The sequence below is a fragment of the Coregonus lavaretus genome (assembly GCF_964263955.1).
Source record: "Coregonus lavaretus genome assembly, chromosome: 32".
Taxonomy (NCBI): Eukaryota; Metazoa; Chordata; class Actinopteri; order Salmoniformes; family Salmonidae; genus Coregonus; species Coregonus lavaretus.
Window position 1 is genome coordinate 39869898 of NC_140019.1, and position 19175 is coordinate 39889072.

General features: G+C 47.3%; 1 protein-coding gene across 1 annotated transcript in view; it reads left to right on the forward strand.

Annotated features, from left to right (window-relative positions):
- Positions 1-19175, forward strand: part of LOC311107454 (transcriptional regulator ATRX-like) — a gene marked incomplete at its 3' end in the record, with an annotated part of 73828 nt that overhangs the window by 54644 nt on the left and 9 nt on the right. The window contains exons 22-26 of the mRNA XM_084149950.1: positions 1412-1506; positions 9027-9163; positions 14303-14450; positions 14941-15041; positions 19072-19175. The exon at positions 19072-19175 is cut by the window's right edge and continues 9 nt beyond it. Coding sequence (XP_084006076.1) covers positions 1412-1506; positions 9027-9163; positions 14303-14450; positions 14941-15041; positions 19072-19175 — 585 coding nt within the window. The remainder of the gene's footprint in view (positions 1-1411; positions 1507-9026; positions 9164-14302; positions 14451-14940; positions 15042-19071) is intronic.

Sequence of the window (19175 nt, forward strand, 5' to 3'; positions counted from 1 at the left end):
CTGCCGCTCCTCCCATCTGTTACCCCTCAACCTGCCGCTCCTCCCATCTGTTACCCCTCAACCTGCCGCTCCTCCCATCTGTTACCCCTCAACCTGCCGCTCCTCCCATCTGTTACCCCTCAACCTGCCGCTCCTCCCATCTGTTACCCCTCAACCTGCCGCTCCTCCCATCTGTTACCCCTCAACCTGCCGCTCCTCCCATCTGTTACCCCTCAACCTGCCATCCTCCCATCTGTTACCCCTCAATCTGCCGCTCCTCCCATCTGTTACCCCTCAACCTGCCGCTCCTCCCATCTGTTACCCCTCAACCTGCCGCTCCTCCCATCTGTTACCCCTCAACCTGCCGCTCCTCCCATCTGTTACCCCTCAACCTGCCGCTCCTCCCATCTGTTACCCCTCAACCTGCCGCTCCTCCCATCTGTTACCCCTCAACCTGCCGCTCCTCCCATCTGTTACCCCTCAACCTGCCGCTCCTCCCATCTGTTACCCCTCAACCTGCCGCTACCATCTGTTACCCCTCAACCTGCCGCTCCTCCCATCTGTTACCCCTCAACCTGCCGCTCCTCCCATCTGTTACCCCTCAACCTGCCGCTACCATCTGTTACCCCTCAACCTTCCGCTCCTCCCATCTGTTACCCCTCAACCTGCCGCTCCTCCCATCTGTTACCCCTCAACCCGCCGCTCCTCCCATCTGTTACCCCTCAACCCGCCGCTCCTCCCATCTGTTACCCCTCAACCTGCCGCTCCTCCCATCTGTTACCCCTCAACCTGCCGCTCCTCCCATCTGTTACCCCTCAACCTGCCGCTACCATCTGTTACCCCTCAACCTTCCGCTCCTCCCATCTGTTACCCCTCAACCTGCCGCTCCTCCCATCTGTTACCCCTCAACCTGCCGCTACCATCTGTTACCCCTCAACCTTCCGCTCCTCCCATCTGTTACCCCTCAACCCGCCGCTCCTCCCATCTGTTACCCCTCAACCCCGCCGCTCCTCCCATCTGTTACCCCTCAACCTGCCGCTCCTCCCATCTGTTACCCCTCAACCTGCCGCTCCTCCCATCTGTTACCCCTCAACCCGCCGCTCCTCCCATCTGTTACCCCTCAACCCGCCGCTCCTCCCATCTGTTACCCCTCAATCTGCCGCTCCTCCCATCTGTTACCCCTCAACCTGCCGCTCCTCCCATCTGTTACCCCTCAACCCGCCGCTCCTCCCATCTGTTACCCCTCCTCGCCAGAGCTCCTATTGGTTCCAATGGAACATTTTGGGCCTGCTGGTAGCTTTGAGGCCTTTGTACTTGTCTTTATTAAACCATGTTCCTGCTCTGATTTGACTTTCGGTGTATCTTGTGTTTTAGGGGTTCTGACTGTGTATCTTGTGTTTTAGGGGTTCTGACTGTGTATCTTGTGTTTTAGGGGTACTTTGATGAGGACAGCATGGAAGAGTTCATCGCCTCGGAGACCGAGGAGTCTTCTATGAGCATGACCTCTGAGGACGAGAAACAGAAAAAGTAACCACGTTATTTACAGGAATGCAAACTCGTCACTTTTCGGCTATATTCACCTTTTTTGCGATATTCTCCGTTGTGTAGCTCTGTGGGAAGAAAACGGTGTGGGGGGGGTCTGACAAAGTACGCAGAGTGTATCACCCATTGAGCTATAAAAGAGGCCCAGAGTGTATCACCCATTCAATAAAATCTATTTATAAAGCCCTTTTTACATCAGTAGATGTCACAAAGTGCTATACAGAAACCCAGCCTAAAACCCCAAACAGCAAGCAATGCAGATGTAGAAGCACAGTGGCTAGGAAAAACTCCCTAGAAAGACAGGAACCTAGGAAGAAACCTAGAGAGGAACCAGGCTCTGAGGGGTGGCCAGTCCTCTAGTGGCTGTACTGGGTAGAGAGGAACCAGGCTCTGAGGGGTGGCCAGTCCTCTTCTGGCTGTGCCGGGTGGAGATTATAACAGTACATGGCCATTAAGGCCAGATTGTTCTCCAAGATGTTCAAACCTTCATAGATGACCAGCAGGGTCAAATAATAATCACAGTGGTTGCAACAGGTCAGTACATCAGGAGTAAATGTCACTTGGCTTTTCATAGCCGGGCATTTAGAGGTTGAAATAGCAGGTGGCGTAGAGAGAGAGAGTTGAAAACAGCAGGTCCGGGACAAGGTAGCACGTCCGGTGAACAGGTCAGGGTTCCATAGCCGCAGGCAGAAGAGTTAAAACTGGAACGACCAGGTGGACTGGGGACAGCCAGGAGTCATCCGGCCAGGTAGTCCTGAGGCATGGTCCTCCGGGAGAGACAGAGAGAGAGAATTAGAGGGTGCATACTTAAATTCCCACAGGACACCAGATAAGACAGGAGAATAACACCAGATATAACAGACTGACCCTAGCCCCCCGGCACATAGACTATTACAGTTAGTGAGTGCATACATTTTTCAGACCACCAACCTATAAGATTGAGCTATAAGACTCCCAGGGTTGATCACCCATTGAGCTGTAAAAGAGGTGCGAACAGATCTTCTCCCTGTGTGATCTCTGAATAATGGTGGATGTTTCTCTTATTGAAATGAATGACTGAGCACAGAATGCATCCCTACACGTCCAACAATATCAGATTTCAGAGTGATGTCAGATATGGCATATCAGAATGAGTGCTTCATCCAATATCTGGTGTGACAGCTGTGAGAAGCCAGCTGCTTCCCCTAACCAGTCATTAGTCTCCCCAGCTGCTTCCCCTAACCAGTCATTAGTCTCCCCAGCTGCTTCCCCTAACCAGTCATTAGTCTCCCCAGCTGCTTCCCCTAACCAGTCATTAGTCTCCTCAGCTGCTTCCCCTAACCAGTCATTAGTCTCCCCAGCTGCTTCCCCTAACCAGTCATTAGTCTCCTCAGCTGCTTCCCCTAACCAGTCATTAGTCTCCCCAGCTGCTTCCCCTAACCAGTCATTAGTCTCCCCAGCTGCTTCCCCTAACCAGTCATTAGTCTCCCCAGCTGCTTCCCCTAACCAGTCATTAGTCTCCCCAGCTGCTTCCCCTAACCAGTCATTAGTCTCCCCAGCTGCTTCCCCTAACCAGTCATTAGTCTCCTCAGCTGCTTCCCCTAACCAGTCATTAGTCTCCTCAGCTGCTTCCCCTAACCAGTCATTAGTCTCCTCAGCTGCTTCCCCTAACCAGTCATTAGTCTCCCCAGCTGCTTCCCCTAACCAGTCATTAGTCTCCCCAGCTGCTTCCCCTAACCAGTCATTAGTCTCCCCAGCTGCTTCCCCTAACCAGTCATTAGTCTCCTCAGCTGCTTCCCCTAACCAGTCATTAGTCTCCTCAGCTGCTTCCCCTAACCAGTCATTAGTCTCCTCAGCTGCTTCCCCTAACCAGTCATTAGTCTCCTCAGCTGCTTCCCCTAACCAGTCATTAGTCTCCCCAGCTGCTTCCCCTAACCAGTCATTAGTCTCCCCAGCTGCTTCCCCTAACCAGTCATTAGTCTCCTCAGCTGCTTCCCCTAACCAGTCATTAGTCTCCTCAGCTGCTTCCCCTAACCAGTCATTAGTCTCCTCAGCTGCTTCCCCTAACCAGTCATTAGTCTCCTCAGCTGCTTCCCCTAACCAGTCATTAGTCTCCTCAGCTGCTTCCCCTAACCAGTCATTAGTCTCCTCAGCTGCTTCCCCTAACCAGTCATTAGTCTCCTCAGCTGCTTCCCCTAACCAGTCATTAGTCTCCCCAGCTGCTTCCCCTAACCAGTCATTAGTCTCCCCAGCTGCTTCCCTTAACCAGTCATTAGTCTCCCCAGCTGCTTCCCCTAACCAGTCATTAGTCTCCTCAGCTGCTTCCTCTAACCAGTCATTAGTCTCCTCAGCTGCTTCCCCTAACCAGTCATTAGTCTCCTCAGCTGCTTCCCCTAACCAGTCATTAGTCTCCTCAGCTGCTTCCCCTAACCAGTCATTAGTCTCCTCAGCTGCTTCCCCTAACCAGTCATTAGTCTCCCCAGCTGCTTCCCCTAACCAGTCATTAGTCTCCTCAGCTGCTTCCCCTAACCAGTCATTAGTCTCCTCAGCTGCTTCCCCTAACCAGTCATTAGTCTCCTCAGCTGCTTCCCCTAACCAGTCATTAGTCTCCTCAGCTGCTTCCCCTAACCAGTCATTAGTCTCCTCAGCTGCTTCCCCTAACCAGTCATTAGTCTCCTCAGCTGCTTCCCCTAACCAGTCATTAGTCTCCTCAGCTGCTTCCCCTAACCAGTCATTAGTCTCCTCAGCTGCTTCCCCTAACCAGTCATTAGTCTCCCCAGCTGCTTCCCCTAACCAGTCATTAGTCTCCCCAGCTGCTTCCCTTAACCAGTCATTAGTCTCCTCAGCTGCTTCCCCTAACCAGTCATTAGTCTCCCCAGCTGCTTCCCCTAACCAGTCATTAGTCTCCCCAGCTGCTTCCCCTAACCAGTCATTAGTCTCCTCAGCTGCTTCCCCTAACCAGTCATTAGTCTCCCCAGCTGCTTCCCCTAACCAGTCATTAGTCTCCCCAGCTGCTTCCCCTAACCAGTCATTAGTCTCCTCAGCTGCTTCCTCTAACCAGTCATTAGTCTCCTCAGCTGCTTCCCCTAACCAGTCATTAGTCTCCTCAGCTGCTTCCCCTAACCAGTCATTAGTCTCCCCAGCTGCTTCCCCTAACCAGTCATTAGTCTCCTCAGCTGCTTCCCCTAACCAGTCATTAGTCTCCCCAGCTGCTTCCCCTAACCAGTCATTAGTCTCCCCAGCTGCTTCCCCTAACCAGTCATTAGTCTCCTCAGCTGCTTCCTCTAACCAGTCATTAGTCTCCTCAGCTGCTTCCCCTAACCAGTCATTAGTCTCCTCAGCTGCTTCCCTTAACCAGTCATTAGTCTCCCCAGCTGCTTCCCCTAACCAGTCATTAGTCTCCTCAGCTGCTTCCCCTAACCAGTCATTAGTCTCCTCAGCTGCTTCCCCTAACCAGTCATTAGTCTCCTCAGCTGCTTCCCCTAACCAGTCATTAGTCTCCCCAGCTGCTTCCCCTAACCAGTCATTAGTCTCCTCAGCTGCTTCCCCTAACCAGTCATTAGTCTCCTCAGCTGCTTCCCCTAACCAGTCATTAGTCTCCCCAGCTGCTTCCCCATTCCATAAGTTTGAATGTTATTTAGGTGTGATTGGTAGCTGGGGTGGAGAGGGAGATGGGGTGTAGAGGGAGATGGGGTGGAGAGGGAGATGGGGTGTAGAGGGAGATGGGGTGGAGAGGGTGATGGGGTGGAGAGGGAGATGGGGTGGAGAGGGAGATGGGGTGTAGAGGGAGATGGGGTGGAGAGGGAGATGGGGTGGAGAGGGAGATGAGATGGGGTGGAGAGGGAGATGGGGTGTAGAGGGAGATGGGGTGGAGAGGGTGATGGGGTGGAGAGGGAGATGGGGTGGAGAGGGAGATGGGGTGGAGAGGGAGATGGGGTGGAGAGGGAGATGGGGTGGAGAGGGAGATGGGGTGGAGAGGGTGATGGGGTGGAGAGGGAGATGGGGTGTAGAGGGAGATGGGGTGGAGAGGGAGATGAGATGGGGTGTAGAGGGAGATGGGGTGGAGAGGGAGATGGGGTGGAGAGGGAGATGGGGTGGAGAGGGAGATGGGGTGGAGAGGGAGATGGGGTGGAGAGGGAGATGAGATGGGGTGGAGAGGGAGATGGGGTGTAGAGGGAGATGGGGTGGAGAGGGTGATGGGGTGGAGAGGGAGATGGGGTGGAGAGGGAGATGGGGTGGAGAGGGAGATGGGGTGGAGAGGGAGATGGGGTGGAGAGGGAGATGGGGTGGAGAGGGTGATGGGGTGGAGAGGGAGATGGGGTGTAGAGGGAGATGGGGTGGAGAGGGAGATGAGATGGGGTGTAGAGGGAGATGGGGTGGAGAGGGAGATGGGGTGGAGAGGGAGATGGGGTGGAGAGGGAGATGGGGTGGAGAGGGAGATGGGGTGTAGAGGGAGATGGGGTGTAGAGGGAGATGGGGTGGAGAGGGAGATGGGGTGGAGAGGGAGATGGGGTGGAGAGGGAGATGAGATGGGGTGGAGAGGGAGATGAGATGGGGTGGAGAGGGAGATGGGGTGTAGAGGGAGATGGGGTGTAGAGGGAGATGGGGTGGAGAGGGAGATGAGATGGGGTGTAGAGGGAGATGGGGTGTAGAGGGAGATGGGGTGGAGAGGGAGATGGGGTGGAGAGGGTGATGGGGTGGAGAGGGTGATGGGGTGGAGAGGGTGATGGGGTGGAGAGGGAGATGGGGTGGAGAGGGAGATGGGGTGGAGAGGGAGATGGGGTGGAGAGGGTGATGGGGTGGAGAGGGTGATGGGGTGTAGAGGGAGACGGAGATGGAGAGGGAGATGGGGTGGAGAGGGAGATGGGGTGGAGATGGGGTGTAGAGGGAGATGGGGTGTAGAGGAGAAACTGAGCGCTGCCATCACTGAAAAAAAGTTTCTAGTCCAAAAGTTGTTCTCAAAAGTTCTGCCCCATATTACTGGAGTGTGAGGGAGTGAAGAGTAGAATGGTTTCATTTGACCAGTCGTGGTCAAAAGTTTTGAAAATGACACATGTTAATTTTCACAGTCTGCTGCCTCTGTTTTTATGATGGCAATTTGCATATACTCCAGAATGTTATGAAGAGTGATCAGATGAATTGCAAATTCCCTCTTTGCCATGAAAATGAACTTAATCCCCCAAAAAACATTTCCACTGCATTTCAGCCCTGCCACAAAAGGACCAGCTGACATCATGTCAGTGATTCTCTCGTTAACACAGGTGAGAGTGTTGACGAGGACAAGGCTGGAGATCACTCTGTCATGCTGATTGAGTTAGAATAACAGACTGGAAGCTTTAAAAGGAGGGTGGTGCTTGAAATCATTGTTCTTCGTCTGTTAACCATGGTTACCTGCAAGGAAACACGTGCCGTTATCATTGCTTTGCACAAAAAGGGCTTCACAGGCAAGGATATTGCTGCTAGTAAGATTGCACCTAAATCAACCATTTATCGGATCATCAAGAACTTCAAGGAGAGAGGTTCAATTGTTGTGAAGAAGGCTTCAGGGCGCCCAAGAAAGTCCAGCAAACGCCAGGACTGTCTCCTAAAGTTGATTCAGCTGCGGGATCGGGGCACCACCAGTGCAGAGCTTGCTCAGGAATGGCAGCAGGCAGGTGTGAGTGCATCTGCACGCACAGTGAGGCGAAGACTTTTGGAGGATGGCCTGGTGTCAAGAAGGAAAGCTAGGAAGCCATTTCTCTCCAGGAAAAACATCACTGACAGACTGACATTCTGCAAAAGGTACAGGGATTGGACTGCTGAGGACTGGGGTAAAGTCATTTTCTCTGATGAATCCCCTTTCCGATTGTTTGGGTCATCTGGAAAAAAGCTTGTCCGGAGAAGACAAGGTGAGCGCTACCATCAGTCCTGTGTCATGCCAACAGTAAAGCATCCTGAGACCATTCATGTGTGGGGTTGCTTCTCAGCCAAGGGAGTGGGCTCACTCACAATTTTGCCTAAGAACACAGCCATGAATAAAGAATGGTACCAACACATCCTCCGAGAGCAACTTCTCCCAACCATCCAAGAACAGTTTGGTGACGACCAATGCCTTTTCCAGCATGATGGAGCACCTTGCCATAAGGCAAAAGTGATAACTAAGTGGCTTGGGGAACAAAACATCGACATTTTGGGTCCATGGCCAGGAAACTCCCCAGACCTTAATCCCATTGAGAACTTGTGGTCAATCCTCAAGAGGCGGGTGGACAAACAAAACCCCACAAATTCGGACAAACTCCAAGCATTGATTATGCAAGAATGGGCTGCCATCAGTCAGGAAGTGGCCCAGAAGTTAATTGACAGCATGCCAGGGCGGATTGCAGAGGTCTTGAAAAAGAAGGGTCAACACTGCAAATATTGACTCTTTGCATAAACGTAATGTAATTGTCAATAAAAGCCTTTGACACTTATGGAATGCTTGTAATTATACTTCAGTATACCATAGTAACATCTGACAAAAATATCTAAAAACACTGAAGCAGCAAACTTTGTGAAGACCAATACTTGTGTCATTCTCAAAACTTTTGACCACGACTGTCCTCGATATTACCTCAATTACACTGTGTACAAAACATTAGGAACACCTGCTCCTTCCATGACAGACTGACCTTTCACTGTTGACTGTTTATCATACTGCAATATACAACCTTTCACTGTTGACTGTTTATCATACTGCATAATACAACCTTTCACTGTTGACCGTTATCATACTGCACAATACAACCTTTCACTGTTGACCGTTATCATACTGCACAATACAACCTTTCACTGTTGACTGTTTATCATACAGCATAATACAACCTTTCACTGTTGACCGTTATCATACTGCACAATACAACCTTTCACTGTTGACTGTTTATCATACAGCATAATACAACCTTTCACTGTTGACCGTTATCATACTGCACAATACAACCTTTCACTGTTGACCGTTATCATACTGCACAATACAACCTTTCACTGTTGACCGTTATCATACTGCACAATACAACCTTTCACTGTTGACCGTTATCATACTGCACAATACAACCTTTCACGGTTGACCATTTATCATACTGCAATATACAACCTTTCACTGTTGACCGTTTATCATACTGCAATATACAACCTTTCACGGTTGACCGTTATCATACTGCACAATACAACCTTTCACTGTTGACTGTTTATCATACTGCAATATACAACCTTTCACTGTTGACTCTCTATCATACTGTAATATACAACCTTCCACTGTTGACTGTCTATCATACTGCAATATACAACCTTTCACGGTTGACCGTTATCATACTGCACAATACAACCTTTCACTGTTGACTGTTTATCATACTGCAATATACAACCTTTCACTGTTGACTGTCTATCATACTGCAATATACAACCTTTCACTGTTGACTGTTTATCATACTGTAATATACAACCTTTCACTGTTGACTGTCTATCATACTGTAATATACAACCTTCCACTGCTCTGCCCCCCCCCCCTGTAGGAAGAAGAAGCGGGGGAAAGCTAAGAAGAAGAACAGTGACTCGGACAGCGATGCTCTGGAGGTGATAAAGGAATGGAACACCAGCTCCAGAGGAGGAGACCCATCCAGCCGCAACCGGGCCGAGCCAGAGGAGGAAGGTATAGAATCATCAGCCTGTAGATTGATATAATGTTGTGTTGTACGTTAGAACATATGATGGGAAGGTACGGGGTAGAACAGATATTGTATGTCAGGTAGGTAGAGGATTGGAGCAGTGTTTGCTCTGTTCGTTACATGTCCATCTGCAGTGCTCAGAGCGTTTCACCCCATATGTATAATGCCTTGGGAAAGTATTCCTTCACATTTTATTGTTACAAAGTGGGATTACAATTAATTTAATTTTTTGTTTTTTTTGTCAACAATCTACGCAAGATACTTTGTCAAAGTGGAATAAAAATTACATATATTTTTTAAAGGTTAATAAAAGATAAATAACTTAAATATAGTCGTTGCGTCAGTATTCAGCTCCCTGAGTATTCAGCTCCCTGAGTCAATACATGTTTGAAACACCTTTGGCAGCGATTACAGCTGTGTCTTTCTGGGTAAATCTCTAATTGTCATAATTCTTCAAGCTCTGTCAAGGTGCTGGGGATCATGGCCTAGACAGCAATGTTCAAGTCTTACCATAGATTTTCAATCAGATTTAAGGCAAAACTGTAATTTGGCCACTCGGGAACATTCACTGTCTTCTTGGTAAGCAACTCCAGTGTAGATGTGGCTTTGTGTTGTAGGTTATTGTCCGGCTGAAAGGTGAATTCCTCTCCCCAGTGTCTGGTGTAAAGCAGACTGAAGCAGGCTTTGCTCTAGGATTTTTGCCTGTGCTTAGCTCCATCCCATTTTCATCCTGAAAAACTCCCCAGTCTTTGCCGATGTCAAGAATACCCATACCATGAAGCAGCCACCACCATGGTTGAAAATAAGTTACTCAGTGATGTGTTGTGTTGGATTTGCCCCAAACATAAAGTGTATTAATTTGCTGTGTTTTGTTGCAGTATTACTTTAGTGCCTTGTTGCGTACAGGATGCATGTTTTGGAATATTTGTATTATGTATATTATGCTTCTTTTCACTCTGTCATTTAAGTCATAATTGTGGAGTCATTACAATGTTATTGATCCGTCCCATCACAGCCTTTGGCCTCTGTAGCTGTTTTAAAATGACCAGTGGCCTCATGGTAGCGTCCCTGAGCAGGTTCCTTCCTGTCCCATCACAGCCTTTGGCCTCTGTAGCTGTTTTAAAATGACCAGTGGCCTCATGGTAGCGTCCCTGAGCAGGTTCCTTCCTGTCCTGCAGCTCACTTCGGGAGGATACTATCTTTGATGTGTCTGGGTGGTTTAATACATAGTCCACAGCGTCATTATTAACCTGACCATGCTTAAAGAGATATTCAATGTCTGATTGGTTATTGTTACCAATCAGCTTGAAATTCAATACTTGACTGGTGGACCTTTAATTTATTTCCGTGTCAAATCGCCAACCCATCCCTTATTTCCGTGTCAAATCGCCAACCCATCCCTTATTTCCGTGTCAAATCGCCAACCCATCCCTTATTTCCGTGTCAAATCGCCAACCCATCCCTTATTTCCGTGTCAAATCGCCAACCCATCCCTTATTTCCGTGTCAAATCGCCAACCCATCCCTTATTTCCGTGTCAAATCGCCAACCCATCCCTTATTTCCGTGTCAAATCGCCAACCCATCCCTTATTTCCGTGTCAAATCGCCAACCCATCCCTTATTTCCGTGTCAAATCGCCAACCCATCCCTTATTTCCGTGTCAAATCGCCAACCCATCCCTTATTTCCGTGTCAAATCGCCAACCCATCCCTTATAGGATTAATTGACACACAAACAAACATTACAATAATTCACTGTGGTAATTAAATTATAATTCTTCTTCCGGTGTTCTCTGCATTGCGCATCGCATAAAGAGGGAAAAAATGTAAGGTAAAAATCGATACATAATAGTAAATAAGGTTATCCAAACAATAATTATATCCCTAGAGCAGTAAAATAATATACATGCATACACACCGTATATATACACATACATACATAACATATTCAGTTTCTCCTCATGGCTCAGCCATATAATGCCAGGGTATATCTGGTGGTCTGTCTCCTCAGCCACATAATGCCAGGGTATATCTGGTGGTCTGTCTCCTCAGCTACATAATGCCAGGGTATATCTGGTGGTCTGTCTCCTCAGCCACATAATGCCAGGGTATATCTGGTGGTCTGTCTCCTCAGCCACATAATGCCAGGGTATATCTGGTGGTCTGTCTCCTCAGCCACATAATGCCAGGGTATTTCTGGTGGTCTGTCTCCTCAGCTACATAATGCCAGGGTATATCTGGTGGTCTGTCTCCTCAGCCACATAATGCCAGGGTATATCTGGTGGTCTGTCTCCTCAGCTACATAATGCCAGGGTATATCTGGTGGTCTGTCTCCTCAGCTACATAATGCCAGGGTATAACTGGTGGGCTGTCTCCTCATGGCTCAGCCACATCATGCCAGGGTATATCTGGTGGTCTGTCTCCTAATGGCTCAGCCATATAATGCCAGGGTATATCTGGTGGTCTGTCTCCTCAGCTACATAATGCCAGGGTATATCTGGTGGTCTGTCTCCTCAGCCACATAATGCCAGGGTATATCTGGTGGTCTGTCTCCTCAGCTACATAATGCCAGGGTATATCTGGTGGTCTGTCTCCTCAGCCACATAATGCCAGGGTATATCTGGTGGTCTGTCTCCTCAGCCACATAATGCCAGGGTATATCTGGTGGTCTGTCTCCTCAGCCACATAATGCCAGGGTATATCTGGTGGTCTGTCTCCTCAGCCATATAATGCCAGGGTATATCTGGTGGTCTGTCTCCTCATGGCTCAGCCACATAATGCCAGGGTATATCTGGTGGTCTGTCTCCTCAGCCACATAATGCCAGGGTATATCTGGTGGTCTGACTCCTCAGCCACATAATGCCAGGGTATATCTGGTGGTCTGTCTCCTCAGCCACATAATGCCAGGGTATATCTGGTGGTCTGTCTCCTCAGCTACATAATGCCAGGGTATATCTGGTGGTCTGTCTCCTCAGCCACATAATGCCAGGGTATATCTGGTGGTCTGTCTCCTCAGCCACATAATGCCAGGGTATATCTGGTGGTCTGTCTCCTCAGCCACATAATGCCAGGGTATATCTGGTGGTCTGTCTCCTCAGCTACATAATGCCAGGGTATATCTGGTGGTCTGTCTCCTCAGCCACATAATGCCAGGGTATATCTGGTGGTCTGTCTCCTCAGCCACATAATGCCAGGGTATATCTGGTGGTCTGTCTGGAATCAGACCAAGCGTATAGCGTGGTAGAAAGGGCAATAGAGGATAAAATGAGTTTCATTCTCGATTTCTTCGAGGTCGCGATAGTTACATAGTCTTTCCTCCTCCATTTCACCTCAATCACTGCAGAATGCTGTGGTAGCCATGCTGGTTAAGTGTGACTTGAATTCTAAATAAATCACAGACAGTGTCACCAGCAAAGCACCCCCACACCATAACAACACCTCCTCCATGCTTCACGGTGGGAAATACACCCCCGGAGTTCATCCGTTCACCCACACTGCGTCTCACAAAGACACGGCGGTTGGAACCAAAAATCTCAAACTACAGACCAAAGGACAGATTTCCACCGGTCTAATGTCCATTGCTCGTATTTCTTGGCCCAAGCAAGTCTCTTCTTCGTGTCCTTTAGTAGTGGTTTCTTTGCAGCAATTCGACCATGAAGGCCTGATTCACACAGTCTCCTCTGAACAGTTGATGTTGAGATGTGTCTGTTAATTGAACTCTGTGAAGCATTTATTTGGGCTGCAATTTCTGAGGCTGGTAACTCTAATGAACTTATCCTCTGCAGCAGAGGTAACTCTGGGTCTTCCATTCCTGTGGCGGTCCTCATGAGAGCCAGTTTCATCATAGCGCTTGATGGTTTTTGCGACTGCACTTGAAGAAACTTTCAAAGTTCTTGAAATGTTCCGTATTGTCTGACCTTTATGTCTTAAAGTAATGATGGACTGTCGTTTCTCTTTGCTTATTTGAGCTGTTCTTGCCATAATATGGACTTGGTCTTTTACCAAATAGGGCTATCTTCTGTATACCCCCCCAACCATGTCAAAACACAACTGATTGGCTCAAATGCATTAAGAAGGAAATAAATTATTCTTCTGAAAGAAAGAAAAAGTCCAGTGTCTGTGTTCTTTTGCCCATCTTTTCTTTTTATTGGCCAGTCTGTGATATGGCTTTTTCTTTGCATCTCTGCCTTGAAGGTCAGCATCCCGGAGTCGCCTCTTCACTGTTGACGTTGAGACTGGTGTTTTGCGGGTACTATTTAATGAAGCTACCAGTTGAGGACCTGTGAGGCGTCTGTTTCTCAAACTAGACACTCTAATGTATTTGTCCTCTTGCTCAGTTGTGCACCGGGGCCTCCCACTCCTCTTTCTATTCTGGTTAGAGCCGGTTTGCGCTGTTCTGTGAAGGGAGTAGTACACAGCGTTGTACGAGATCTTCAGTTTCTTGGCAATTTCTCGCATGGAATAGCCTTCATTTCTCAGAAAAATAATAGACTGACGAGTTTCAGAAGAAAGTTATTTGTTTCTGGCCGTTTTGAGCCTATATTCAAACCCACAATTGCTGTTGCTCCAAATACTCAACTAGTCTCAAGAAGGCCAGTTTTTTTTATTGCTTCTTTAATCAGCACAACAGTTTTCAGCTGTGCTAACATCATTGCAAAAGGGTTTTCTAATGATCAATTAGCTTATTAAAATGATAAACTTGGATAAGCAAACACAACGTGCCATTGGAACACAGGACTGATGGTTGCTGATAATGGGCCTCTGTACGCCTATGTAGATATTCCATTAAAAATCAGCTGTTTCCAGCTACAAAAGCCATTTACAACATTAACAATGTCTACACTGTATTTCTGATCAATTTGATGTTATTTTAATTGACAAAAAAATAGCTTTTCTTTAGAAAACAAGGAAATTGACCACAAACTTTTGAACGGTAGTGTATGCATCTTCCTATTTGACATTAGAATATTTTGTGTAGATTGTTGACAAAAAATGACAATTAGATCAGATCTATTAGGTTTTAATCCCACGATAAAATGTGAAGAAATCTAAGGGGTCTGAATACTGACCACCTGACCTCACTGATCCAGCTCTGACCTAACCCTTGCCCTCTGCTCTCCCCAGTGCGTCCAGCCTCCAGCCCTGGCACCAGGAGTCATGACTGGCACAAGGAGTTTGTCACGGAGGCCGACTCTGAGATCCTGGAGCATTCTGGGAAGATGGTGCTGCTGTTTGAGATCCTCCGTATGGCCGAGGAGGTGGAAGACAAAGTGTAAGGCGCCTGCCAAGCTCTGGAAATAGGCAACACTTTGAGACCAGATGTACTGAATTGATCAATGCTAAGTGCTTGAATGAAATGTTTCAAAATGGCGCAGTGGAACATTTCCATGTTTTCAAACGTCCTGTTAACATGACAGTATCTTCTATCCCCAAACGTCCTGTTACCATGACAGTATCTTCTATCCCCAAACGTCCTGTTAACATGACAGTATCTTCTATCCCCAAACGTCCTGTTACCATGACAGTATCTTCTATCCCCAAACGTCCTGTTACCATGACAGTATCTTCTATCCCCAAACGTCCTGTTACCATGACAGTATCTTCTATCCCCAAACGTCCTGTTACCATGACAGTATCTTCTATCCCCAAACGTCCTGTTACCATGACAGTATCTTCTATCCCCAAACGTCCTGTTACCATGACAGTATCTTCTATCCCCAAACGTCCTGTTACCATGACAGTATCTTCTATCCCTTCATCAGTCTGGTCTTCAGTCAGTCTCTGATCTCTCTGGACCTGATTGAAGACTTCCTGGAGCTGGCTGGCCGAGCCAACGAGGAGGAAAAACCCTTTCCATACAAAGGTACTATACTGCCCTACACCCTAACACTAACCCCTACACCACAACCTCAAGGCCCTACACCCTAACACTGACCCCTACACCCTAACACTAACCCCTACACCACAACCTCTAGGCCCTACACCCACCCTGTCCACTACCAACCCCTAGCCTAGTGTTCCCCAACCTCTAGGCCCTACACCCTAACACTAACCCCTACCAACCCCTAGCCTAGTGTTCCCCAACCTCTAGGCCCTACACCCTAACACTAACCCCTACCAACCCCTAGCCTAGTGTTCCCCAACCTCTAGGCCCTACACCCTAACACTAACCCCTACCAACCCCTAGCCTAGTGTTCCCCAACCTCTAGGCCCTACACCCTAACACTAACCCCTACCAACCCCTAGCCTAGTGTTCCCCAACCTTTTCCTTTAGGTGCACTAGAAATATTAGGCTAGAAACCATGTGTTACTGGTAGAAACCACGTATACTGGTAGAAACCATGTATACTGCTAGAAACCATGTATACTGCTAGAAACCATGTATACTGCTAGAAACCATATATACTGCTAGAAACCATATATACTGGTAGAAACCATGTATACTGGTAGAAACCATGTATACTGGTAGAAACCATGTATACTGGTAGAAACCATGTATACTGGTAGAAACCATGTATACTGCTAGAAACCACGTATACTGCTAGAAACCATGTATACTGGTAGAAACATGTATACTGGTAGAAACCATGTATACTGGTAGAAACCATGTATACTGCTAGAAACCATGTATACTGCTAGAAACCATGTATACTGCTAGAAACCATGTATTACTGGTAGAAACCATGTATACTGCTAGAAACCATGTATTACTGGTAGAAACCATGTATACTGCTAGAAACCATGTATACTGGTAGAAACCATGTATACTGCTAGAAACCATGTATACTGCTAGAAACCATGTATACTGCTAGAAACCATGTATTACTGGTAGAAACCATGTGTTACTGGTAGAATACTAAGGTCGTACTGACAGAAAGCAACAAACTCTGAAGACATGCAACATGTGTACATGCACACACTGTCGCTCTCCGCCCCTCCTCTCAGCACAGCCTCTGGCGTTAGGTGATGTTCTTAATTAAACCTCGGCAGCTGTTTTTGCTTTCATTTTGATGATTAGACCTTTACTTTTTTTTTATCCCACAAGAAAAATATTTGCTTAAGGGTTTGCAATTTGTAATGAAAAGATCAGTGAAGTAATTGGAACCATACTGAATGTTAGAGTTGTGGAGCAGGCAGCGTGGCAGGCTGTATTAAAAAGCTGAACACACTCTCTGTTATGGAAGTACTTTAGCTTACACCTCTCTCAGTACTTTAGCTTACACCTCTCTTAGTACTTTAGCTTACACCTCTCTTAGTACTTTAGCTTACACCTCTCTCAGTACTTTAGCTTACACCTCTCTCAGTACTTTAGCTTACACATCTCTCAGTACTTTAGCTTACACCTCTCTTAGTACTTTAGCTTACACCTCTCTTAGTACTTTAGCTTACACCTCTCTCTTAGTACTTTAGCTTACACCTCTCTCAGTACTTTAGCTTACACCTCTCTCAGTACTTTAGCTTACACCTCTCTTAGTACTTTAGCTTACACCTCTCTCAGTACTTTAGCTTACGTCTCTCTCAGTACTTTAGCTTACACCTCTCTCAGTACTTTAGCTTACACCTCTCTTAGTACTTTAGCTTACACCTCTCTTAGTACTTTAGCTTACACCTCTCTCAGTACTTTAGCTTACACCTCTCTCAGTACTTTAGCTTACACCTCTCTCAGTACTTTAGCTTACACCTCTCTTAGTACTTTAGCTTACACCTCTCTCAGTACTTTAGCTTACACCTCTCTCAGTACTTTAGCTTACACCTCTCTCAGTACTTTAGCTTACACCTCTCTCTCAGTACTTTAGCTTACACCTCTCTTAGTACTTTAGCTTACACCTCTCTCAGTACTTTAGCTTACACCTCTCTCAGTACTTTAGCTTACACCTCTCTCTCAGTACTTTAGCTTACACCTCTCTCAGTACTTTAGCTTACACCTCTCTCAGTACTTTAGCTTACACCTCTCTCAGTACTTTAGCTTACACATCTCTCAGTACTTTAGCTTACACCTCTCTTAGTACTTTAGCTTACACCTCTCTTAGTACTTTAGCTTACACCTCTCTCTTAGTACTTTAGCTTACACCTCTCTCAGTACTTTAGCTTACGTCTCTCTCAGTACTTTAGCTTACACCTCTCTCAGTACTTTAGCTTACACCTCTCTCAGTACTTTAGCTTACACCTCTCTCAGTACTTTAGCTTACACCTCTCTTAGTACTTTAGCTTACACCTCTCTCTCAGTACTTTAGCTTACACCTCTCTCAGTACTTTAGCTTACGTCTCTCTCAGTACTTTAGCTTACACCTCTCTCAGTACTTTAGCTTACACCTCTCTCTCAGTACTTTAGCTTACACCTCTCTCTCAGTACTTTAGCTTACACCTCTCTCTCAGTACTTTAGCTTACACCTCTCTCTCAGTACTTTAGCTTACACCTCTCTCAGTACTTTAGCTTACACCTCTCTCAGTACTTTAGCTTACACCTCTCTCAGTACTTTAGCTTACACCTCTCTCAGTACTTTAGCTTACACCTCTCTCAGTACTTTAGCTTACACCTCTCTCAGTACTTTAGCTTACACCTCTCTCTCAGTACTTTAGCTTACACCTCTCTCAGTACTTTAGCTTACACCTCTCTCAGTACTTTAGCTTACACCTCTCTCAGTACTTTAGCTTACACCTCTCTCTCAGTACTTTAGCTTACACCTCTCTCTTAGTACTTTACATCTCCATATGGTGTCATGCTCAGTTTGATCTACTCCAGGAAGTGATATTGCAGACTTTCTCATTGAGTATCTGAAGTTGAAGACCGACAGGGTACTGCAGGCTGCCATTAGCTACTAAATTATGCTTATAACTTATTTTGTGTGCAATTTAAATGACTTTTTCCCTTCCACTATAATGGGGGATCCTGTTTTCTGCAAACAATGCCTGCAGTACTGCGGTCATCCTTGAACTTAATGGCTTCGTTAAGTTGGGGCAGTCGTTCTCCCTGTCCTAGAGTCTAGTGATGCATTTTGAAACAAGGCCTGTCTAGGGATTGTTTTGGGACTAGGCCTGTTTAAGGATTGGTTTGGGAGAAAGCTTGCGTATTGCCTACCTAAACTGAAGCTGACAGGAGAAGGCTTGCCTCTTGCTTAGCTAAACTGAAGCTGACAGGAGAAGGCCTGCCTCTTGCTTAGCTAAACTGAAGCTGACAGGAGAAGGCCTGCCTCTTGCCTACCTAAACTGAAGCTGACAGGAGAAGGCCTGCCTCTTGCCTACCTAAACTGAAGCTGACAGGAGAAGGCCTGCCTCTTGCTTAGCTAAACTGAAGCTGACAGGAGAAGGCCTGCCTCTTGCCTACCTAAACTGAAGCTGACAGGAGAAGGCCTGCCTCTTGCTTAGCTAAACTGAAGCTGACAGGAGAAGGCTTGCCTCTTGCTTAGCTAAACTGAAGCTGACAGGAGAAGGCTTGCCTCTTGCTTAGCTAAACTGAAGCTGACAGGAGAAGGCTTGCCTCTTGCTTAGCTAAACTGAAGCTGACAGGAGAAGGCTTGCCTCTTGCTTAGCTAAACTGAAGCTGACAGGAGAAGGCTTGCCTCTTGCTTAGCTAAACTGAAGCTGACAGGAGAAGGCCTGCCTCTTGCTTAGCTAAACTGAAGCTGACAGGAGAAGGCCTGCCTCTTGCTTAGCTAAACTGAAGCTGACAGGAGAAGGCTTGCCTCTTGCTTAGCTAAACTGAAGCTGACAGGAGAAGGCTTGCCTCTTGCTTAGCTAAACTGAAGCTGACAGGAGAAGGCTTGCCTCTTGCTTAGCTAAACTGAAGCTGACAGGAGAAGGCCTGCCTCTTGCTTAGCTAAACTGAAGCTGACAGGAGAAAAAGGGCAAACTGTATGATGACTGTACTAACTACACGGTGTTTACCTGTGCAGGTGAGGGGAAGTGGTTCCGGAACATAGACTACTACCGTTTGGACGGCTCCACCAACGCCCTGAACCGGAAGAAGTGGGCAGAGGAGTTCAATGACACCAGCAAC